Here is a 22,790-nt window from a genome sequence, read left to right as displayed (position 1 = left end):
GTTAGCGAGCAACTTCCGACCACTGGAATAATTTGGGGTTCCACGGAGAATGGAGGCCGCGTCCGCGAGATCAGACAGCGTCGTCAGCACCATCAACGGCCCCAGCCACCCACGCAAGCCGAAAAGCTCGAAGAGGGATGCAACCCATGGAAACACGCTCGCCTGCACATATTGCAGGCTGAAGAAGACTAAGGTATGGCTAAGTTGACAACGCCATGTCTGCCGGTAACAGGCGGACTGATTGCTTGCTTTCCAGTGCGAATACGCTCCAGATGGTTGCCCAAGATGCAGAAAGCTGGGCGTCACTTGTATCTGGCCCAATGGAGACCAACGGAAGAAGTGAGTTGTCGTCTTTTGAATAAGTGAGAAGTTGACGAAAACAGTCCGTCATCAAAATCCCATATCAGGGAGTTGCACGCTCGCATTGCACGACTCGAAGCCGCACTGGCGGAGGCGCGCTCCCAGCGACATCCGAATCCCGAGTCTCAGAAGGACGCATCAGCCGCCGAAGCAGAGGCACGCAGCCAAAACCTGATTTACCGACTGACCCAACGTGGCTGGCAACTGAACAGCGACGCTGAAGGACAGTACAAGTTTTTCGGCCCAACCTCCAGCGTGCACTTGACGGAGAGTATCTCAGTGTCGATACTTGAACCGTGGGGGGAGACCGCCCTCAACGAAGACGACTTCACTATCAGTGATATCGATCTGGAGACACAAGCCCACCTGCTCGACTTGTACTGGAGGTTCCAACACACCGTCCTCCAGGTCTTCCAAAAGGACACGTTCCTGGAAGGCTTGGAAAAGGGGAATTCGAAGTACGTTAGCAAGGCCCTTCTGTATGCCGTCTACGCCTGTGGGGCGCGAATCTCGCCTCGAGCAGATCTAAAGCAGCTGGCTCTCCCGAGAAACTTTGACGACCCCGGCGAGGAGTTGCCGTATCTCCTGGCCGAAGCCACACGACACACGGAAGAGGAGCTGAAAAGACCTCAAATCACGACCATCCAAGCGCTCCTCCTCCTGTCGGTGTTATACAGTGCCATCGGGCGAGACACCAAGGGCTGGCTTCTCACGGGGGATGCATGTCGATTAGCTATTGACCTCGGCATCCACAAGAACACTACGGGCAAAACGCCCCATGGCAGCCTGTCTCGCGATGATGTCCAGGCGCGGCAGCTAGCGTTCTGGGCCTGCGTGGTATTCGACCGGCAGTGGGCTCTTTATCTAGGCCGCCCACACTGTCTCAACGTAGGCGATATTGCCGCCCAAGAAGCAACGTGGATGGAAGTCAATCATTCATGGGAGGCCAAGATGGCCTATGCTTGGGTTTCACTACTTGTCATCGTGGGTAATATCTGCGACGTTCTCAACGCCGATGTTCGCGCCTACGAGAAACTTGAAGCGTTTGACCGGGCACTGCAATCCTGGCAATCCCACCTTGATGCCTCGCTTCGGTACCACAACGGCTGCCCGGCGTCGGTGTCCAGTCTACACTTGATGTTCTGCGCGGCCATGATCTTGCTGCATCAACCCACCGCGAAATTCGGAAGCCGTTCGAGCAGCGAGTCAGAGGCCGGCAGTGCCTATTCTCGACGACAGTGTATCACCTACTCGGCCGCGATGGCTTCTTGTCTCCAGAACTTCCAGCAACAACATGGAGACGTCACCACATTGTCGGGCGTCGCGCTCCATTCTATCGCCCTGGCTTCCACAACTCTTGTCGCTCTGATCGCCGAGAAAAAATCTGCCGACGTCTCAGCACAGATGCGTTCGCTCAAGACGTGCGTACGTGCGCTGGGAGAACTGGAGTCTACGTACGTGGTCGCAAGACGAGCGCGCAAGATCATTCAATTGATCATCAGAGTCTGCCATCTGGAGACCGATTACGTAGAGAGTCGACCTCGGCCGACACGCGTCTCCGCCAGCCCTTCCAGTTTTCTGGAGAACCGCGCCCCGGAGCAGGAGGCTGTGGAAGGCCCTCTCCCCTTGGACGTTGATATCCCCGACGGCACTGGGCTATCTGAATACAGCCCGTTCGCCTTTGATGAACACTTGCCAATGTCCGCCCAGTTCGATGTGTTCCATACCTTCGATGCAGAGGGTGTCGCGGGGCAGGACCCTTTTCAAAGGATGTGTTGATGGCGTAGGGCCATTGGGCTCAAGGTCTGTTCATGGAATCACACATGTATTTATCTGGAGACAGTAGCTGGGAGCCGGGCGTGCAAGTGACATTCGAGTTCTATACCTGACAATACTGGTCCGAAAATGTATTACCTTTCAACGTGTTGGTCAACAGTCGTGGCACGATGGTGTAGCTGCATATTGGTTTCACACTGCAACTTATCACAATCTCCCGGTCATTGCGGTCAACTCTGGAGCCCGACCATGGCAATCAGTCGTTGGCGTTTGTAGAAGAGTAAAAAAATGCTTTGCCCTAGCCCGAGAAAAGAGTGAGCTGGTACAATAGGTCTTGCTCCACATCTCGAAGGTTGACGTAAGAACTGTAGGAGCTATCCTGGACGCCACTGTCGAAGTCGACCGTCCCCGGTGTGGCGAAGAGGGTGTCATTCGCTTCGTCTTCGCTGTCCAAAAAGGCTTCAAACACTGCTGACGCCGATGGAGAACGTAGCTGTTGTGCCCCCTTGTATGGATTCTCCGAACCACAGTCTACCTCAAGATCCGTTGACAAGCACGGAGGTGAATGTTGGCGCCTTCCATCCTCGGAAGTTGTGTAGTCCCCATGCGAAACGGTCTTGCTGATGTGCGCCATCAGTCGATCGAGTGCTTGTTCTAGCACAAGACAGCTAGACCTTGCTGAGCTATAGGTGTCCTCCAGGCTGGCAAAGACCTTGATGCATTGGCGAAGAAGGGAGACGCTGTTCTCTCGAACGGAGGGCACTTCGGTGTAGCATTGCCTGAGGTGGACAAGAGCGGCCGGCATCAGCAATTGTAGGACACTTGCCGAGACGTAAGATAACAGACGATGCCGTCTGAGGAAGAGGAAACCCTCCGTCACCTCGGTAGCGGCGTGGATGAGCTTGATGGTGGATTCGTGCACGCCGAATTCGACCGGCTGCGCGGATTGGCTGAGCTGAGAACAGATGAGCAGGCTGAGCGCAGAAGCCGAGATGATTTGTAGCTCAATTTGGCGCGCCGACAGAACATTGATCGTGGTCTCGGTGTGCTGTGGTGGGCTCATCACGTACGGTGCGTAGGACTGCACCCAACCGTGGAGTTGTCGGGCACATTGGTTGACAGTCCCGCTGGATCGGGTCTGGAACCACCGGTCTCGGGGACTCTTCGTGCCCGGGTAAGCCCAGGGGCCGCTGTGTAGAGACATCTGGTCGCAGGCAAGAGTGCTGTCAAGACAGGCGTACAATTCGTTGTTGGCCAAGCACAGCCTGGTGTACTCTTCCTGCAGATCCGTCCGTTGCAGCAAAGATAGTGATGGGAGAGCCTCGGTCACAAGAGATGGGTAGCACCGGATGTCGAAATCGTCGAGCTTGAGTTTGACGCTATCGTTGGTCGTGAACGATCGTACCACGGACTTCTTGCAAGCGATCGCCAGACGGTGGTCCTGAACATAGCAGGCCCACCAGATGCGACGCCAGAGTGCCGATGGTGGGATGGGACCTGGTCCGTCTCGCAAGCACGCCTGGGATTGGGCGCATTCCAGGTGTAGCCACGCGAGATCAACCCACGCTCTGGAGTCTTCGGGCTTTTCTGGGTCCTCCTTTGCAATGCTCATGAGAATCAGTGACTGGCAAAGGCTCTGCCGATCCGTCTCGTAGTTTGTGTCGTACAGCGCCTGTCACGAGATCAGCAACAAGTGTACCCGCAAGATTCAGTCAACAAACCTTGACTCTCTCAAACAGGGCCTTTCTAGCAGCGTTCCTTGTCGGCCACCCAAGCTGCCTGACCACGTCAGGTCCAACAAACACCACGGCTGCAGCCATAATGGCCTGGAAGACCATCAGGCTCAAATCTCTTCGGCAGCCTTGATGGGGGGTGGTCAGAATCGTTTCCAGTAAGCTCCGTAAATGGAATATGGGGAAGACGCTGTGAATATGGTCGATATATGTCGCGAGGAGCACCTTGACGGCGGCATCGTTGGGAACATTGAACGCATGATTGGCCATGAGATATTGCAGCTTGTCTCGCGACAGCGTCGGCGGTACCGGCTTCATGCACGCATGAGGAAGCTGGACATTTGCCAATTCGGATGCTGGCGTAGAAGGAGTTGTCCTGGACGTGCGCAACAGTGAGCTTGGCTTGCTATCGCGTAAAAGTCAGCTACAATGCCTTGATTCTTGAGAGGGATCTGACCTTCTGGAAGGGTCGAGCAGCTGGCATTCCGCGCCGTCGAGAAGACAGTTGGTGCATGGTGTCCCTCGTTGCTCTGAATCACACCGCACCTTCCGCCTGCGACACACGACACAGGCGGCCTTGTTACGATGTTTCCGAATGGTGGCAGCTGTGTCAGTGTTTCGTGCGGCCAGCTTCGCCTTCTTTTTGATCTTTGGCACCTCGTTCGACTCTGCAGTGGGTGACAGCATCATTTTTGTGATCTCAGGTGTGACGTATTTGGGCGGTCAGTGGAGGGCGTTGAGATTGTCGAGTGCAGCAGCATCATTTCTACCTAAGCATTGGCGCCATCGACGGCTGAGAACCATTTTCGAAAAGGCCGAACTTGTAAGCAAGCGCGATTGCGGTCGAGCCGTGTCCCGGTCAGATCTCCGGAAGGACGAACGTCCCCAAACAATCGGCACCACATCGTCCCAGCTGGGAACGCTATTCATTGGTGGGATCGACGTGCGACCCGCACCCCGACAGGAGACTGACAGCGCCTTCCCAGTGGATGATAGCCGAAGCCTGGCCAGACGCAGAATGGGCCACAGCCTTGACTCCTTGCATCACGCCATTGGTGTACAGGCTCTGAGCGACCTGTACCAGGTAGAACGAGTGGCAACAGCTCTACGGGTTTGCGGTGCAGCTCACGGCCGCTATCAGCAAGGCAACGTGCTAGTCCTAGCACGAGCCTCGCACCAACAATGTCTTCAAGCGCGCCCCAAGCCTGGCTGCTACCAGAACGAGATCGAGCCATGCGCTAACCACTCGACGCGGTGACACACCGGCCGCTGATGTGTTCCCGGATGAATTTATCCCAGGAGTACGAGAAGCATGGGCGCTGGTCGTTGTTCTTCACCAGCGCGCCACTGGATGTCTTTGGCGGTGTTGGAACCACCCCTAATGCGATAGCAATCCTGTAAACCCCTGGATCAGAGGTTGTCGCAGGAATGATATGCGGAGCCGGGTCCGTCATGCGCATGACAACGACAACGAGCTCGGAGAACGACACTTAGGCTACACCAGCTGTATTATGAACGTCCTTGAAGTTAGCTACACAGTGTTTCCACTTCCAGCAATCGATCTGTAGGAGAGAGTGCGAGGACTTCTCCAATCAGAGTGCCCATTTCATGCCTGTAGGGAACAACAGCAGCCAGACTTGTGCCTAGAGCAATCGCTGCTTGATATGACGGAATGGCCATATCCGTGCCATAACGTCGGTTGCAAAGGCTCTGATTGTCACACCAGGAGAGAACTGTCGAAGCAGACAACCGCCGACAGGCTTCGAACGGTGCTCTACAGCCTGGGGAGAGCTACCCTGCAGGCAAGCTTACAGCTTGGTCTTTCCTTGCTTGCTTATATCGATGACAATCTTCCCCCACGCCGTGCCTGTTGCAGAGAAGAAGCTCAGTTTAGGCGGACATGCAACGGGGACGGGATGAACCTACCGGTAGAGAGCAGCTCCAAAGCAGCTGGGATCTCTTCCAACCCCTGGAAGTCCTTCTCGGTGTAGTTCAGAGGTTTGATCCCGCCCTTCTCAATCATCTTCAGCAGATTGTCCCAGACGTCCACCACACTTTCAGGTTCCATAGTCGCGTACATGCCCCAGAACAGACCCGACACGGCGACGTTCTTCAACAATATCCTGTTCGTGGCGATCTTCTCGATCTCTCCGGCTGCAAAACCGATGACGACCAGCCGACCACCCCAGCGGATGCATTTTAGACTGCGGTCAATGGCCCCCAGGGGGTCCAGAACAACGTCCACGCCGCGCCTGTCGGGTGTGCACTGCTTTGCTTGCTCGGCCCAGTCGCCTTTGGCGTCAACGACAAAGTGTGCCCCAAAACTCTTCGCGACTTGTCTCTTCTTGTCTGTGTCGGCCGAGGCGATCACGTACATGCCGAGTGCTTTGGCAATCGTCACCGCGGCGAGGCCAACGCCACCACCAGCAGCGTGGACGAGCACATAGTCACCTGCACGCTCGAGGTTAGCATCTCCGCTTGGCCTTTGTATAGAGGTTACACCGTAACCGGCAAAAGGCAAGACCGCCGCCACTCCTGTTTGAGGAGAATCATTTACCTTTCTTTGCCTGTGCACGCAATATCAGTGCCGCATAAGCGGTAGGTGCCGTATAGAAGAGACTGCAGGCTTCCAGGTAGCTCCACCCCGATGGAACGGGTCTCAAATCAGCCTCGCTCGCCACAAACTGAGTCGCGAACGCTCCCAGCCCTGCTCCAAAGACGCGATCCCCTCGTTTGAAACGCCATTGTTTTCCATCATCCCGTGTCGCGGTCGGCACAGCGACAATCTCTCCTGAGAATTCGTTCCCAGCAATGAAAGGCAGTGGGGGCTTCTGCTGATGCTTTCCTTGGATTTGCAGGTTGTCAAAGAAGTTTGCAGCTGCGGCATGGAGCTTGACTAGATATTTCGAGGGATGCGGTTGAAAGTCTGGTAAGGTTGCGACACGAAGCTCGCTTGGTCCCTTGACCAAGGCCGGAAGTTGGATCGCTCTCATGGTGATACGTTGACGGCCACGGCTGCTGCAACTGACGGACAATACAGATATAGATGCGTAGACGTTCCGACACAGCGTAGCAATCCAACAGCTGATTGGGAGAGCAGAAAGAGAACGAGAGCTGTTTGATCAATAGCTGGCGGAGGTTTCGAATGCATCCTCCACGGTTTCGACGACCTTTCCGGCCTCGGACTTTCCCTGCTAAGATAGTATGGAATTTGGACCCAGTGATGTGAAATTTACTCTTGAATGAACCTCGGGACCAGAGAGGGAGTCCACTCAGATATTCCTGACTCGTGGCCTGGAATGCACACTGCATGCAGCCCGCGGCCTTCGGGTGCCGACGAGTGGCTGTATGTGCGGCAGTGATATCCCGACACCACGAACTACGATTTACAAACCCATCACCACAGAAAAGTCACACAAATTAGGTCTGAACGATTCTCTATGCTCTCGAGCTTCTTCACCGGGGGCGCGGGCGGAAGAAAGCCGGTCTTCTCTCCACAGCATATACTTATGCTCCCCACTAGCGAGCACTATCCACGTGCTTTCAGAGCAGTGACTAGACCCCCTAAATGGATCATTGGGCTTCCGCGAGCCTTTTGCTGCTCGCCTCTATAGATCTTTGATAGTCCTATCTGCCTTTTCGAGGTATTCACCAGGCCGAGCAACCAACCCCACCAGGGAAGGCAAAGGTCATTTAGAAGGCAAGGATGAACCTGCAGCTCCATGTCTGCTGCGAGATTAGCCCTATACTGCAATTCGGCCAATACTGTAAACCCTGGGTACAAGGATCACGCGCTCTAAGGATATTGGTGGGATACCCTTAGGGCAGCTGCAAAAACCCCGAAGTTTGTATGAGACCTAAGGATAATCCTAGGTACTCTATTAGGATTATCCTTAGGTCTGACTAAAATTTTTGGTGGTATCCTTTTACGGTGGTCTCGGAAAATTAGGTAATCCTATATAAATTATAATAAGAGTGGGTATTGTCTCAGTAAAGTAAGTGCCGGGAAATCCGCCTGCGGTTTAGGCAGCTCGCCGCTTCGGGTATAGTCGGGTGCTCGGCGCGCCGCCGCTTTTCTCACCTCCGTCGCCTAGAGGACGCGCTACTACGTCACCACCCCCTCCTCGACCCTCACGAGCTATCGTAGATCGAGAGAGGTACCCGAGGATGGAGGACAACCTTGGCAGCTTGGCGCGTATTGGAAAGTGGCGGGGGGTGTGGGCTTGGCGGCGGCTCTCCAAAGACGAAGCTCGTTTCCTTCGAAGCCAATCCCCCCACCACTGATCGAACTAACAGCTTCCACCTCACCTTTACCGTGACATCGATGAAAAGCTTGGGTGGCCAGGGTGCTGTGCCCACCTTGGTCTACCTAGGCAAGTATATGCTGACTGCGACTTCGTGATAAAGAGCTCTGCTCCCTCCTCCAGCTCGCCCTGTGATCTTCGTGACCCTCCCTGCCTCCTCCCTGCGCCCCCGTGCGTTCCTCCCGTGCCTCTCGTTGTGTCCACGACGCCCACCCCCCCTCCTCCGGACCTCTCCACGCCGACTTCCTGCCAGAAGCGCCGGTTCTCGGGCTCGAGGCTGCTCTTTTAGAGCATACAAATCACCATGGCACGTGCTCGCCCACCTCAGAACGAGGGCGTGTTACAGGACAACGGCATGGGCGAGGCCCAGACCAAGGAGAAAAGAACCAGTGTAGCACAAATGGCAAGTAGTGCCGACGAATTGCTCGACATCCTAGGTTATCAGGCGGAGCTTGTGAGATCAAGGTCCACCTTTCAGGTCGCCTTCATGTCTTTCGTGCTCGCCTCGGTGCCCTACGGCTTGTCGACGACCCTGCTGTATCCGATCGCCGGCGGTGGCCCTGTCGCTGTCATCTGGGGTTGGTGTTTAGTCTGCGCCATCATCTTCTGTCTCGCTGTCTCGCTGGGCGAAATCACCACGGTCTACCCAACGGCTGGAGGCGTCTACTACCAAACTTTCATGCTCTCGCCGCCCAAATGGCGCAGAATCGCTGCCTGGATCTGTGGATGGTCGTACACGCTGGGGAATATCACCATCACGCTCTCGGTCAACTTCGGCACGACCCTGTTCTTCGTCGCTTGTATCAATATCTTCCAGGACTCCGAAGGCAACGGGATCTTCGCCGCCGAGACCTACCAATACTATCTCATCTTCTTCGCCATTACTCTGCTCTGCAACGCCATTTCCGCGCTGGGAAACCGGTGGCTGCCGTTGCTGGACGTAAGTAGATCTCGATCATGCCCTCATGCGATACCCACTTGCCCTGTTTTGGTAACAATTTGATAGACCATGACCATTTACTGGACGTTTGGCGGCGTGTTTGCCATTCTGATCTGTGTCCTCGTCATTGCAAAGAACGGCCGCAACAGCGGCAGTTTTGCGTTTGGCAAGTTTGAGGCGAACACCGGTTGGCCGGAAGGCTGGTCGTTCTGCATCGGACTGCTACATGCTGCCTACGCGACCTCTGCCACGGGAATGATCCTTTCGTAAGTTCCTCGACACCGTTCGCACCCTCCCAGCCGATATGACCTGGTCTAACTCTGACCCCGCGCAGCATGTGTGAAGAGGTCCAAGAACCCGCGACCCAAGTCCCCAAAGCGATGTGCGGCGCTCTCATTCTCAACTGGCTCTGCGGCATCATCTTCCTCATCCCTCTCATGTTCGTCCTGCCCGACCTGCTTGACGTCATCAGCGACCCGTACGGCCAGCCCTTGCCGTTCATTTTGCGCTCGGCGATCGGCAACGAAGGAGGCGCCTTTGCCCTCACGGTGCCCATCCTCGTGCTGGCCATTTTTTGCGGCGTGGCCTGCACGACTGCGGCGTCCCGCTGCATCTGGGCGTTTTCACGAGACGGCGCGATACCCGGCTCGAATTGGTGGAAGAAAGTGAACAAGAAGCTGGACGTACCCCTGAATGCCATGATGCTCAGTATGGTGGTGCAGCTCCTTCTGGGCCTCATTTATTTCGGCTCATACGCCGCATTCAACGCGTTCAGCGGCTCGGGAGTCATCTTCTTGACCATTGCCTACGTCATGCCCATCTTCGTCTCCCTCATCGGCGGGCGCACACATTTGAACGAGGGATCGTGGAACTTTGGCACCATTGGCGTGGTCTGCAATGTCATCGCAATTGGTATGTGCTTTCCCCCACCCCTTCTGTCGGCCAAGTCCTCGACTGACAAGATGTTTGCCAGCGTGGTCGTTCTTCGTGTTGCCTCTCTTCAGCTTCCCTTTCTTCAACCCCACCACAGCGGACACCATGAATTATGCCTCCGTCGTCTTTGTCGGCGGGGTCTTGATCTGTGGCATCTGGTACTTGGCATGGGGCAAGAAGAACTACCAGGGCCCTCCGGCAAAGGCGGAAGATGTCGAGCGACGACGCAGCTCCATTGTGCCACATTAGCTCGTTGATCTCAGATAATTAACGTGACGGAGATAGGCTTGATCTGAAATGTGGGCTATCGCTCTGTGGTTTCGAGAGGTTTAGTTGTTAAGCAGGCCGAGGCCTAAGGATCAAAGACTGTATAGTTGTCGTCCTCCAGAGATCCCTTGCTCTGCTTCACATTCTTTCCCGCAGGCAAGCTTGTAATAAATGGCCTCGTGACTCCAGTAAGCGTCGGACTCGTTGTCTCCCTTCTCTACCAGGACGCGAGCGGCTTAGGGAGGAACAACCAGCCTAGATGGAATTCGTGGGCTCATGTGTATAGAATGTCGATACCAAGCCTGAAGACTTTTCTGGGGCCGAGTAAAGCCCAGAATGTAGACCCTGGAGATCGGGCTGTCATCGGACAACAGGCCCAGGACAGACTACAGCCTGCAATGTACAAGGGAGGTTGCACACCCTCGGGCAAAAGCTGCAATTGGCAAGGCTGGAATATCGTCGAACCCAGAAAAAGCGGAGTCAATACTGCCCACGCTCCTATCCTCCGCGCTCTAGTGGGGCCATGATGCGACCTGAACGCCTAGATGTTGAGTGCATCGGCCGGAAGGTGAATCGAGGATGTTTTCCAATCATCCTGCTGATTGGAATTTCACCTAGAGCATGTTGAATTCGAAATGGTTGTTTTGTATATGGATCATTCGCCTATGCATTAGCGGTGGTAGTCTTTGAAAAGGAGGCCCGTCCATCACCCGCTCGTCTGCGATCCCGCGGTAAACGTGAACGTCGATCGACAGGCACCATTGCACGCAGCGCAAGCTGCATTTGAATGCTGTATTACATTGCCCATTTTGGCATCACCCTGGCAGCTTTCCTGGAGCCAACATTAGCCTCCCAAGGAGGTACAGAGTCATGAAATGGTTTACCATCTTGAGCGCGGTCATTATGGGTAATAATAGCAGCTACAGCCCTGAGGGGAGAGCTGCGATAGGGTCGAGCAGGCTAGATACAACTCTGGTCCCATCTTGGTGGCTGGACCCTCTTTCCTGCGATATGCTGTTGGTGCAAACTCTTCATCCGATTTGAGGTTCTGCAATAGCAATCGATCTTGACATGGCGGTCAAAGCTTGATCTGAAACCGAGGATGTGTTCTCAACCAGGCGCCATATCTCAGAAACACGAATGGTAGAGGAACCATTGCAAGGGCGATGAATGCCAACACCGTGTTTCCCCAACCAAGACCGAGATCTGTATACAGGGGCTTTCCGGCCAGTGGAAGGAATGCACCGACTAACGACCGTATCACCGTGTTTGCCGCCGTGACTGATGCCACATACAATGGATAGCAATCGATTAGATACATCTGAACCGCGAACTGTGGGTGGTGTCAGGACTCAATCCGCCTCGGGTAATAGATCAAGCTCTGGGAAATTGCCTGGAGCACTTACGAAGACACCCATCATTGCAAACCCTACCCATGCGGTCCCGAGGATCGGCATAATCCAATGGACCTTCTTTTCAGCGGACCAGCCGTACCAAACCAGTCCCACCGGAATACACACAGCTGCGGGTATGAGCGCTTGGAGGTGAAACTCTGGTTCGACTTCCCCAACTTCCTCCTTCTTCTTTCTCATCCTCTTGTCGCTGGTCGCGCCGAAGACACCCAGACCAAAAACCATTCCCACTCCCAGCCCAAGGAAAGACAGCCCCGCAATGCCAGTAGAGAAGCCATAGGTATCTTCATATACCTCGGTGAGTGTAGTGAAGAGGAGGTATAGATAGCCGTATATTATTGACATGTACAACTAGACTTGATTAGGTCTAGAGATTGAACGATGAGGGGTTCTGGCTGTATACATACCACCGAGACCAGAACAATCGTGGACAGGAAGAACATCTTCGCTGGACGCAATAAGGCGTTCAGTAGAGCTGCACCAGGCTTTAGGTCAGCAGCAACAGACGGCGCGCTATCGGCGTGTGTTCTGAGCTTTGCAGCTTTTCTCGCCAAGAGGACAGGGGCATAAGATTCTCGTAAGAAGAACAGACATGCCACCGTGACAACACCGGCCTGCAACATCGTCAGCAACGGATCATTGCCCAGTCCAAGGCACTGACCGCGATTGTCAGGATCCAGAAAATCCATCGCCACTTCAAGTCTTGGGAGATAAACGCGCCAGCGATAGGCCCTGTTTTCAACATGTTAATCCCAACTCTGGACGTGCTGCGCAATGAATACATTCCTACCACAGGACCCATGAGCGGGCCCAGGACAAAGGCTGTCATTTTAGAGCCCCGTCGCTCGCGAGGATACATGTCGGCCACACTTCCTGCACCCAAGACAAGACAGGCCGACCCCGCTGAGCCAGCGAGGAAGCGAAAGCCTGTGAGGCTATCCAATGAAGGTGCAACTGCGCAAGCCACCGTGAAGACCACATAGAGAACGTTGGTGACGTGGTATATGATCACCCTCCCGTAAGTCTCTGACAATGGAGCAAACAAAAGCGGGCCAAAGCCGTAGCCAATCAAATATACCGAGACGGAAAACGTGGCCATGAACTCGTCGGTACTGTGGAAATCGTCCATTACTCGCGATATGGCCGGGGCAAACATTGATGATGCAAGAGGCCTAGATCCGTCGATCAGCATTCCGGGCACAAACATTGGAAGACCGGAGGGGGAATACGTGATGAAAGCCATTGTTGATAAAAGGGACAGGTTCGACGCTTTGGTTATGGATGGCCAGTTCAACGGGTTTGCCGGGTCGCCATCGCCGTCCCAGTCGGCACTATCGTCCGGCTGTGCAGCATGTTCTCCCACTGTAGTGGCTTCGGCGCCCATGGCGGACAAGAGCGAGGGGCTATGATAATACAAGAAGTTTCGAGAGGAAATCCCTTGAGGAGATCTGGATGTGTTGACAAGAAGGGAGGATATTCATTCTCGTCGGTGGTGTCCCGGCATAAATCTGTCGTGCCCCATTGCACCTGCTCCCTCGGCATTTGGATAGCCTTGACGAGCATTGTCAAATGGGTTGCCAGTGTCATTGGGGCACCCGCGACCATGGTTCTGGGAAACCCAGACTCCCAAATCCCGAACACAGGACGATACCGATATCGGAGGACGTATGCCAAGTCCACATCTGGTTTATATGCCGTGCTAGAGACGACAAAATGCCTCTATGTTCTTAACCGCTAAGCCCAGACAATGATCGTGGAGGTGGTGGTGGTAATTATTGTTGTTGTTGTCCTTGGTCGAAGTATAGGACGTGATAGTCCTCTGAGCGGCACCCAATCGGTAGGGCGTGTAGGATCATTGCCAAGGGGCTCCTTCGAGAAGCGGGTCACCATTAACATAGGGGTACGGAGCACCTTGAGCGACACTATGAAGCCGAATCCGCCACGGGAGAACTAAACTTGAATGTGATTACCGAGTAATGAGAGCAAAGTTATCGCAATGCTGATGGTGTATCTATCTCCTTAGATCATGCTGAATTATTTCTCTTTGTTCTCAGACCGCAGTAGCGTCCTCGCAATCGCACGTCCATGCGCCCAATGCATTCCCTGTTATCATGTGTTTGTTTGCACCCCTGTCTGCAAGACTTTAGGTTCTTCTGTCTTGGCCTCGGCCGGTCCCTCGTCTTTGTGCCGGGGAGAGTAGGGGGAGGGGCCTCTCATGGGTCCCACTTGTAACATGCAGTTGGTGCCTGCTGTTGATGAAGACACTTTACCAAACTTTCGCAGAAAGATATCACAAAGACATGGTCACAAGACCCGTTTTTTTCTTTTGATGTGTCTGCGAAGGGCCCACAGATTCTCAGATCTAAATTTCCTTCGGTGTCTTTTTCCACAATTCCGAGGCGAAGATTCAGTCCAGCACCGATCATCTTGGACAGTAAGGTTGTTCGCATTGTGCAGTATTCGGGGACCACGGAGGACAACTTTGCTTCTCCAGATCTGTTCGGTGCGAGATCGGAGGATCTGAAAACACTTTCGCGATGTCCACATATTTCCCATGTGGTGTGATAGCCTTTTACCACGTGGTGGTGATGGTGATGCCGTCCATATAATTGCCGCCCCTAGTGACAACTCGTGCGTCCTCTGCCCCGATCTAGCCACCTCCTCCTGTCTTGCTGGCCGATAAGTTTACACAGATCCCCGAAGCTGGCGAGGCTATCGTTCTTGTTGCAAAGTATATGCATGGTCGACACAACATTAAGCTTCAAGTACAACGTCGGAATATCAGCCATGGGCGTCACCGACCCACCAACACAATCCGTGCGAAACGGGGCTCAGGCCACGGATGGGAAAGGAACCTTTGACGACCGAATCCAGATCTCGAAGATTGGCGAAAATGAAGAATCACACGAGCCACACATCGATGCTGAAGGAACTGAAGAGTCTCCAGGTGTAGCAAGAATGGCGGCCATCGCAAAAGTCCTGACCACGCCAAAACGAGTGTCGTTCTTTATCAGTGTCTTCCTGGCCGGCTACGCATTTGGATTGGACTATCTCGTCCGGAATACCTATCTGGCCTACGCCACCTCTTCTTATCAACAACACTCTTTGTTGGCCACCGTCAATGTTATCCGGGGAGTCGTCGTCGCCGCCCTCCAACCATCGATCGCAAAGCTAGCTTATGTTTTTGGCCGCATCGAGATCTTCTGCTTCGGTCTCGTGATTTACGTCGCGGGCAGCGTGGTCGAGGCGTGTGCCAATAATGTGCAAAGCTTCGCAGCCGGTGCATTCCTCTACCAACTTGGGTATACAACGTCACTCTTGATGGCAGGAATTATGATTGCGGACGTCACGGCGGTGAAAGACCGACTCTTCTTCGCATTCACGCCAAACTTCCCTTACTTGATCAACACCTGGATCAGCGGCAATGTGACTGCAGCAACGCTATCAACAACGACCTGGAAATGGGGTATCGGGATGTTCTGCATCATCTATCCCGTGTGCGCTGCACCTCTCATCCTGCTTATGGTTCTTCTCGGGCGTCAGGCTCGTAAATCCACTCCGAGAAGGCGATACCCTCCCTTACTCAAGTCACTGAAGACTCTCTTCTGGGAGCTTGACACGATAGGGGTGCTGTTGTTGACCGCGTCCCTGGCCATGATAATGGTTCCTTTGACCCTGGCGGGTGGAGTGGACGAAAAATGGGACAATTCTGGGATATTGGCGCCTCTGATCATCGGAATCGTGTTGCTCCCGGCTTTTATCATCTGGGAAAGTAAAACTCCTTACCCGTTACTCCCGTTTTACCTTTTCAAGGACCGTATGGTTTGGGCTTGCTTGGGGCTGGGTTGCTTCTGCACATTTGCATATACGACCCATGCGAGCTACTTGTTCACTCTCCTTTGTGTATCCTACGACTTTTCTGTCGCAGATGCTACCCGCATTGCGTCGCTCTATGGGTTCTGTGCGGTGCTCTCTGCCGCCATCTTGGGTTTGATCGTCATGAAAGTGCGTCGTCTTAAAGCGTTTGTCCTCTGCGGAGTGGCGGCTACCTTTATCGGAATCGGTCTGCTGATCAAGTATCGAGGCGGCCCTGATGCCAAAGTCGGCGTCATTGTCGGAGAAGTGTTTGTCGGCCTGGCAGGAGGGTTTTTCCCTTACCCGAGTTTAATCCTTATCCAAACCATTGCGAAGCACCAGCACATGGGTGTTCTGATCGGTCTCATGTTCACCGTCAACAACATGGGTGTGGCCCTTGGAAGCTGCGTGTCGGGAGCCATCTGGACCCAGACCTTGTACGAAGAACTCAGCAAGAATCTGGCCCCATTCAACAACGCCACTCTGGCTCCGGCTATTTATGCGGCTCCTCTTTACGTCGTGCCCGAGTATCCCATCGGCTCTCCGGAGCGAGATGCCATCATCGTCAGCTACAAATACATCCAGCGACTCCTGACAATCACAGCCGCGGGGCTTACAGTCCCCGTGCTCATCGCCGCTGTCTTCTTGCGCGACCCCATATTGGCGAACGAGCAATCGCAGCCGGAAGCGGAGCGTCGGACCCCGAAAGTCGAACCATCCGAAAAGAGAGATGGGCCATGGGCCAACAAGTTGTGGCGGGCTTTCTGGAGTTAAGAACAATCACAGCCTGCCGAAGCTGGGGACTGTCAGTTATCTCAACACGTCCCGTGTGCAGAAGATTGAGAAGGAGTCATATCTGCGGACCAGCGAGCTTCTGACAGGCGCACGTGATGAAATCCATTGCCGTGGGGGACCAGTCGTGAGGCTCCGTGACATGTAGCTCTTTATTGGAGCGGTCCACATGCATTGACTGGTCGCATGCACAACCCACCTAAGAGCCATTATGTCTATGGGTATATTATGGACTTCTACACAGCACGTGACGAAATGCTAGTAAACGAAAGCAGCATAGCGGCTGCTCCAAAAGCGGCGGAACTTTTCCCTGCATCTTGCGTTGAGCTGTATTTTTAAGACTACAAGCTAGTCAGACAAGGGAGCACGGCCGCCAAGAAACTGGTGCCACAGTACGCCACAAACCAGTATAAGGATTCCTTGCCTTATCCTTAGGAAAGTGCCCCGAAACGCCACATCCTTGTAACCAGGGTTTACTGTGCTGCTTTTTCGACCCGTGATCCCCGTCATCATATTGATCACAGCACCGGTACCGTGGGGATGAGCTAGACGTAGCGTCTTCCCATGCACACATATCTACATTGCAAGCACTCCACCTAGAGACGATATTTTGCTGGGTGATTCGAAAGACAGTTTCCGCCATCTGCCAAGTTGGGGCAGAATCCCAAAGACTGTATACCGGTCAACGATGTCCGACCTCCGGCCCGAGTCAAGACTGCAAGGTCATTGGCGACCCCCCTCTAGACGCCACGTGGAGCTAAGCTCTGCCCCAATGCATTACGAGAACATCTGCTGGTATGGACTACCCGCTCGACGGGCCAGTGGGTCAGAGGCGCTGCTACTCGTGTCTCCGAAAGTCCTCAACATGGAGCAGCAGTCACTGAAGCAATTTTGCAGACTCGTCGTATAGAAGATCTGTCCAGCCTGTCCAGCTTCGCATACGCCTGAATGACATCGATCCAAGCACTGCTCAGGCAAGTTTGAGGGTGAAGTTTGGAAGACGGGCAATAAATAGGAAGTCTCCTCCCCCTCTCTGCCGGCTAGATTCTGGGTCGCGGGGCTCGAGACATGGGCCCCATGGGTGAGTGACGGGCGCGCTTATGGGCTATGACTCCCCCCAACCCCTGCCCAGCTGACAGGATCAGTGTTCTGATTCAACAGAAGCGAAGCGCAGGAGGCCGTTGCACTAGAGCGTAACGTGGGGTGAATGCGGAGGCCCGGGGTGTCGGGCTCGCAATAGTCGATGAGCTAGTGAGCCAGACGTGCATGTCGGACTTCGATGCCCGATTGGGCGAGTTTGGACCAACATGGTGATTTAAAAGTATCTCCTGCCAGCGTGGGCCAAACCTGACCTCCTCCGTGCACCCGGAATCGACAGACGTAGCAGGAATGGCGGTCGACGAAGATGCTCAGATCAAATCAGACGACGCGTCGCTCAAGGAGAGTGTACGGCTCGAAACGGTCGAGAACATGGGTGGCGTGGGTGCGGCCGAGGAGGAAGAAGACCCAGTCGTGAGTTTCAAGACATGGGTCGTGGTGTGGGTAAGTATACCACCGTCAGCGGTGAGATGGGGGCCTTGCGACTTGGTCTGATGCAGACTGCAGATTCTTTCCTGCGGCTACGGCCTCTCGTTCTGGCCCATTCCCGTCATGGCCAATATTGGTGGATTGGTCGCTGCAGAGCTTGGGGAACCCGAAAAGGCATATTGGTTCATCCCGGTAGGCTAAGCACCGATGAAGCGAGCTCTGACACGACGATTCTGACGAGACCGGCAGGCATGGACGATTTCGATTACCGTCTGTTTCATGCTCTGGTAGGGCATTCCGAATTGCACAGTCGAAGCCAGGACTGACAGAATTTCCACAGCGGCGCAAATACGGATCTGCTCGGCCGACGCTGGTTCTTGGTGCTGGGGAATCTGGTTAACTTCCCTTCGCTCCACCGTTGCAACTCTGAGCTGACATCGACAGGTCTGCACAATCGGCCATATCATCACGGCGTCCAAACCAAATGCCAGCGCCGTTATCGCAGGCATGGCGATTTCCGGCTTCGGAGGAGGCAATTGCCAGGTCAGTTGAACCTCCTCTGACATGTTCTCGGGAAGCTCATGGGCTTGCGAATCTAGATGGCAGCATTCGCCCTTTCGGAACTGCTCCCCAATAAGTGGAGGCACATTGGCGTCGTCATTGCCGATATCACCACCATCATTGCCGTCATCATCGGCCCAGTCACCGCCCGGTTCGGCATCGAGAGCCATACCTGGCAATGGAATTTCTGGGCGGCCGCGATCGCCCAATTCCTATCCTTCTTGGGCCTTCTGTTCCTCTACTTCCCCCCTGCTCATCCGTAAGTTGTGTTCACTCTTCCGTCATGAAGCTGGACTGATGGGCCTTGCAGATACGGTATACCATTCCGACAAATGGTCAAGGAAATCGACTACGTCGGTAAGGTGATCCCAACCTCGAGAGAGACATCCTTATATTGATGGGATGGTATATAGGTGGCCTCCTCTTCATTGCTGGAGCCGTCCCTGTGCTCATGGGCATCGTGTGGACGACCGTCTACCCTTCCAATAGCCCATATGTTATCGGACCTTTGGTCGCTGGGTTCGGGTGTCTAGTTCTCTTCGCCCTGTGGGAGCGGTTTGCCAAGATCAAGCACCCCCTGACCCCGACGTACGTCTTTACGTCGTCCTACGGCAGAGACCTGACAGCACCTGCGATTGCGTTGGGCGTCGTGAACATGTTTTACTACTCTAGCAGCATCCTGTGGCCCACGATGATTCAAGCGCTATACACCAATGGAGGGACCAACTGGCGCTATGGCATCATACTTTCCCTCCCCCAGGGCTTTGCGATCTTGGCTGGCGCACTGGGACTCGCTCAGTTTGGCAGCAGGATCAGACACTGGCAGTGGCAGTTGACGGGGTCTGTCTTCGTCATGGTCTTTTTTGGATCGCTACTTGCCCTGGTCAACACCCACAACAAAGGATTAATGCTGGCATTTGTTTTCCTGTCGCAGGCCGGTTATGGTTGGGCCATCTATCTCGCCATCGCTGTCAGCCAGATGGGTGTCGAGCACAAAGACCTGGGGATCAGTGGTGGGATTTCAGGCGTGGCTCGCTTCGCGGCGGGTTCGAGTAAGTGCCCTTTTCAACCCCCTCCAGTGGGCACTTCTGACAATGACCGAGTTGGCGCGGCCGTCTATACCACGATTTTGACCAATACTACTAACGACTGGATCACGAAGCTCGTTCCCTCGGCAGCGTTGGATGCCGGTCTGGCTCAATCGAGGGTGGCAGACCTGATGGAGGCGGTTGGAACACCGGCGTTGGCCGAGGATTTCAGCCCCAGGGTCGTCTCCGCTGTGGCACAAGCACTCGCAGAAGCTAATGTCCACGGCATCAGGTCAAGCTTAACCATCTTTCAACGTTCTGGGCAGTTTCCTAATCTAGTCTACAGAGTCGTGGCCTTGGCCTCGATGGCATTCGGTATCGTCGGTATCATCGCCGCCGCTCTCTGCAAGGATGTCGATTCCAAGATGAACAATAAGGCACGGGCACTCCCCTGCGCAATCATTCTGATCACTAACGACTACTCCAGATTGAGGTCTACCTCGAGAACACCGGACAGGCACCTAGAAATATCCACCACTAGGCTGCTCATAGAGCGCTGAAACCCCGCCGTCTGGAAGTCATCCGCAATCTGCTCAGTCATCTCGAGCTGGGTGACTCGCACCAAAAGGTGCTGCTGGTCGATAGACCATGGTCTGAGAGGCACCGGAACACTCCTGACATGACGGGTTGGCGAAAATTCCGATGAGGTGTGCCGGTTATATGAACTCAGCAAGGGATCAGTGTAGAGCATAAAACTAAGATCATTCTCAGGCAGTTTCTACATCGATATCACCGTCTTACACCTCTAATCACTTTAAGACACACATGGTGTCTATTTTACATAGCAGTATCTAGAGCGGCTCTTGTCCTCCTTCCATAACCAGTCAGTCAGTGTAACCATGCCTATACAGCCAAGTCGCAGCCTTCCCGATTAGCGCACCCTACGACTACCTATCAGTTCGGCCAGCGACGGGTACCACTATCATAAGCACCTCAGGCATCGATCAGAGGTGCCAGACTGGAATCTGAAAGGAGTCCGTAAGGAGTCCGAAGGCTCCCAGCCAACTTGCCTAGGTAAGCGCCTAAAGCCTCGGCTCTGCGAAGCTGGACCTTGGATCAGTTTTCCTACGGGGATCGATCTCCGAGCCTCGTCCGCCCAGTCCTTAAGACAAAGAGTTACTTACCATCAACCTGATTGACGACAGGATAACGCCCCGGGCGTCTTTTTGACAAGAAACATGTTGTTCGAGGGTGGCAGGCTCGATACACGTGAATATCTGACAAAATCATCTCCAGAGGAATGCACTGACCCTTGCATCACTAGCTGTTCCCACCGACGCCTCTATCTGGAACTGGCTCTTTGACAACGCCGCTCCTCACTGCAAGTCCAATCGACAGCAGACTGGCGGTTTTCGCGACGCACAGACCGACGAGTTCATCTCCTATGCATCTTTGAGGTCGTTGGCGACGTACTTGTCCACATCGCTAGCCTTGAGATATGGCATCAAGCCCGGCAGCCATGTCACAATCTTCTGCAGCAACAGTATCTGGTACCCGGTACTGACGTTCTCGACCGTTCGGCTCGGAGCCATTGTGACCGGATCATCGCCTGAATACGGCGTTGAGGAGATGACTTACATCCTCAAAGCCAGTGAAAGCGAGCTTGTCTACGCCGATCAGGGATCGTGGGACACGGTCTGCAAAGCGGCCGCCAACCTCGGCCTTCGCGAGGACAGGGTGATCCTGATGCGCAGTGAAGCCGACGTACGCGGGCAGCCGGGAAAAGTCTCCATTCAAGATTTGATCACCGAGGCCAAAAGCCGCGGCGAGAATGGGCAAGTCGAGGCTTGGACCATCGCGAAGGGCCGATCAAATAGAGAGTTTCCCAGTTTCTTGTCTTTTACCAGTGGGACCACCAGTCTGCCAAAGGGCGTAAGTCGGATTGTTCTGCAGTCGACTGTAGAGGTGTTGATCGAGGGCCAGGTCATGATATCCCATCATAACGTCATTGCGCAACTGATGCAGATGCGGTCTTTGACAACCGAAATCTGCCCGAAATCACTGCTAGGAGTGTTACCACTCTATCACAGTGAGTCTCTTGCAACTGGGCACGCTTGTATCTCCAAGGCTGACAACTTTCATCGCTCCCAGTTACCGGGATTGTTCAGATCCTCCAGCTCCCGCTGGTTCTGAACCAGCAGGTCGTTATGATGCCCAAATTCAACATGCAGCAGATGCTCGACGTCATCTACAAGTATAAATGCGATGAATTGTGGCTTGTTCCGCGTAAGTCATTGCCAGAGTCATGAACGAGATCCAAACAACTGACGACTGCAGCGCTACTCATCCGCCTCGTCAACGATCCGGTAGCTGCCAAATATGACCTCCCGTTTGTGCAACAGTTTAACACCGGTGCAGCACCCCTCGCCAGAGAGATCATTGAGAAGTTGGTCAAGCGATTCCGTCATATTCGGATCCGGCAGGCCTGGGGCATGACAGAGAGCACTTCCGCGATAACCCTCACGCCGCCCTCTGATCAGACGTACGAAAATGCCCACACGGTGGGAAAGGTAGTGCCGGAGACGGTGGTCAAGATCATCGATCCGGAGTGCGATGGCGAGGGCGAGATTGTGCTGGGGGTCGGCCAGAGTGGCGAAGTCCTTGCCAAGGGTCCCCAGATCACCATGGGATACTACAACCGGCCGGAAGCAACGGCGGAGGCCTACGACTCGAGCGGGTTTCTGCATACCGGTGACATCGGGTACATGCGGGAAGATGGCTTCTTGATCATCCATGATCGACTGAAGGAGATGATTAAGGTCAAAGGCGTGGGTATTGCCCCGGCAGAACTCGAAGACCTGCTCTTGGGCCATCCTCTGGTAAGCGATGCCGGCGTGATTGGCATCCCTGATTCCTATGCCGGCGAGGTCCCCAAGGCATTCGTCACTCTCGTTGACCCGACGAAAGCCAATCAAGAAACACTCAAAATGTTGATCGACTTCGTGAAGCAAAAGAAATCTCGGCCGAAATGGTTGGCTGGCGGCATCGAGTTTGTGGATGCGGTGCCCAAGAGTGCGAGCGGCAAGGTGCTGAGGCGGGTACTGAAGGAATTAGAGAAGGAACGGGCGGCACAGAGGACAAAGAGTCAAGGCGCAAAGCTGTAAATGGCCATGGTTGCGGTTACCGTCCACATGTTCCCGGATTTGTTAGCATACCGATTGGTCAGGTCATGAAGATGACTCTGCCACTTGCCAGCGCCGAGTGCCTGCTATGTCAGATAACACGCGAAGGAGTAGGTTTCT

At 54.3% G+C, this 22,790-nt stretch overlaps 8 protein-coding genes across 8 annotated transcripts; 5 read left to right on the top strand and 3 right to left on the bottom strand.

Annotated features, from left to right (window-relative positions):
- Window positions 1-285: 285 nt before the first annotated feature.
- On the top strand, window positions 286-2,139 carry A1O7_09029 (uncharacterized protein; the record flags this gene model as incomplete). The annotated part of the gene is made up of 2 exons (XM_007763018.1): window positions 286-362; window positions 384-2,139. The coding sequence occupies 2 exons, from the start codon at window positions 286-288 to the stop codon at window positions 2,137-2,139; spliced, it is 1,833 nt and encodes a 610-aa protein (XP_007761208.1).
- Window positions 2,140-2,434: 295 nt separating this feature from the next.
- A1O7_09028 (uncharacterized protein) lies at window positions 2,435-4,187 on the bottom strand (the record flags this gene model as incomplete). The annotated part of the gene is made up of 2 exons (XM_007763017.1): window positions 2,435-3,808; window positions 3,858-4,187. 2 exons carry the CDS (start codon window positions 4,185-4,187, stop codon window positions 2,435-2,437), a joined length of 1,704 nt encoding a protein of 567 aa, XP_007761207.1.
- Window positions 4,188-5,677: 1,490 nt separating this feature from the next.
- Window positions 5,678-6,862, bottom strand: A1O7_09027 (uncharacterized protein; the record flags this gene model as incomplete). The annotated part of the gene is made up of 3 exons (XM_007763016.1): window positions 5,678-5,736; window positions 5,796-6,320; window positions 6,427-6,862. 3 exons carry the CDS (start codon window positions 6,860-6,862, stop codon window positions 5,678-5,680), a joined length of 1,020 nt encoding a protein of 339 aa, XP_007761206.1.
- A 1,615-nt stretch (window positions 6,863-8,477) lies between these two features.
- Window positions 8,478-10,295, top strand: A1O7_09026 (uncharacterized protein; the record flags this gene model as incomplete). Its single annotated transcript, XM_007763015.1, has 4 exons — window positions 8,478-9,113; window positions 9,180-9,379; window positions 9,448-10,025; window positions 10,087-10,295. 4 exons carry the CDS (start codon window positions 8,478-8,480, stop codon window positions 10,293-10,295), a joined length of 1,623 nt encoding a protein of 540 aa, XP_007761205.1.
- A 1,096-nt stretch (window positions 10,296-11,391) lies between these two features.
- On the bottom strand, window positions 11,392-13,109 carry A1O7_09025 (uncharacterized protein; the record flags this gene model as incomplete). Its single annotated transcript, XM_007763014.1, has 4 exons — window positions 11,392-11,646; window positions 11,720-12,076; window positions 12,133-12,339; window positions 12,387-13,109. 4 exons carry the CDS (start codon window positions 13,107-13,109, stop codon window positions 11,392-11,394), a joined length of 1,542 nt encoding a protein of 513 aa, XP_007761204.1.
- A 1,403-nt stretch (window positions 13,110-14,512) lies between these two features.
- On the top strand, window positions 14,513-16,354 carry A1O7_09024 (uncharacterized protein; the record flags this gene model as incomplete). Its single annotated transcript, XM_007763013.1, has 1 exon — window positions 14,513-16,354. The coding sequence occupies one exon, from the start codon at window positions 14,513-14,515 to the stop codon at window positions 16,352-16,354; it is 1,842 nt and encodes a 613-aa protein (XP_007761203.1).
- Window positions 16,355-17,761: 1,407 nt separating this feature from the next.
- Window positions 17,762-20,048, top strand: A1O7_09023 (uncharacterized protein; the record flags this gene model as incomplete). The annotated part of the gene is made up of 9 exons (XM_007763012.1): window positions 17,762-17,914; window positions 17,978-18,091; window positions 18,149-18,186; window positions 18,240-18,294; window positions 18,344-18,442; window positions 18,499-18,719; window positions 18,771-18,817; window positions 18,874-19,512; window positions 19,540-20,048. The coding sequence occupies 9 exons, from the start codon at window positions 17,762-17,764 to the stop codon at window positions 20,046-20,048; spliced, it is 1,875 nt and encodes a 624-aa protein (XP_007761202.1).
- A 678-nt stretch (window positions 20,049-20,726) lies between these two features.
- On the top strand, window positions 20,727-22,652 carry A1O7_09022 (uncharacterized protein; the record flags this gene model as incomplete). Its single annotated transcript, XM_007763011.1, has 5 exons — window positions 20,727-20,757; window positions 20,813-21,420; window positions 21,472-21,577; window positions 21,640-21,774; window positions 21,826-22,652. The coding sequence occupies 5 exons, from the start codon at window positions 20,727-20,729 to the stop codon at window positions 22,650-22,652; spliced, it is 1,707 nt and encodes a 568-aa protein (XP_007761201.1).
- Window positions 22,653-22,790: the final 138 nt, after the last annotated feature.

The sequence above is a fragment of the Cladophialophora yegresii genome, assembly GCF_000585515.1.
Source record: "Cladophialophora yegresii CBS 114405 chromosome Unknown aczIN-supercont1.6, whole genome shotgun sequence".
Taxonomy (NCBI): Eukaryota; Fungi; Ascomycota; class Eurotiomycetes; order Chaetothyriales; family Herpotrichiellaceae; genus Cladophialophora; species Cladophialophora yegresii.
This window is presented reverse-complemented; position numbering and strand designations above follow the sequence as displayed.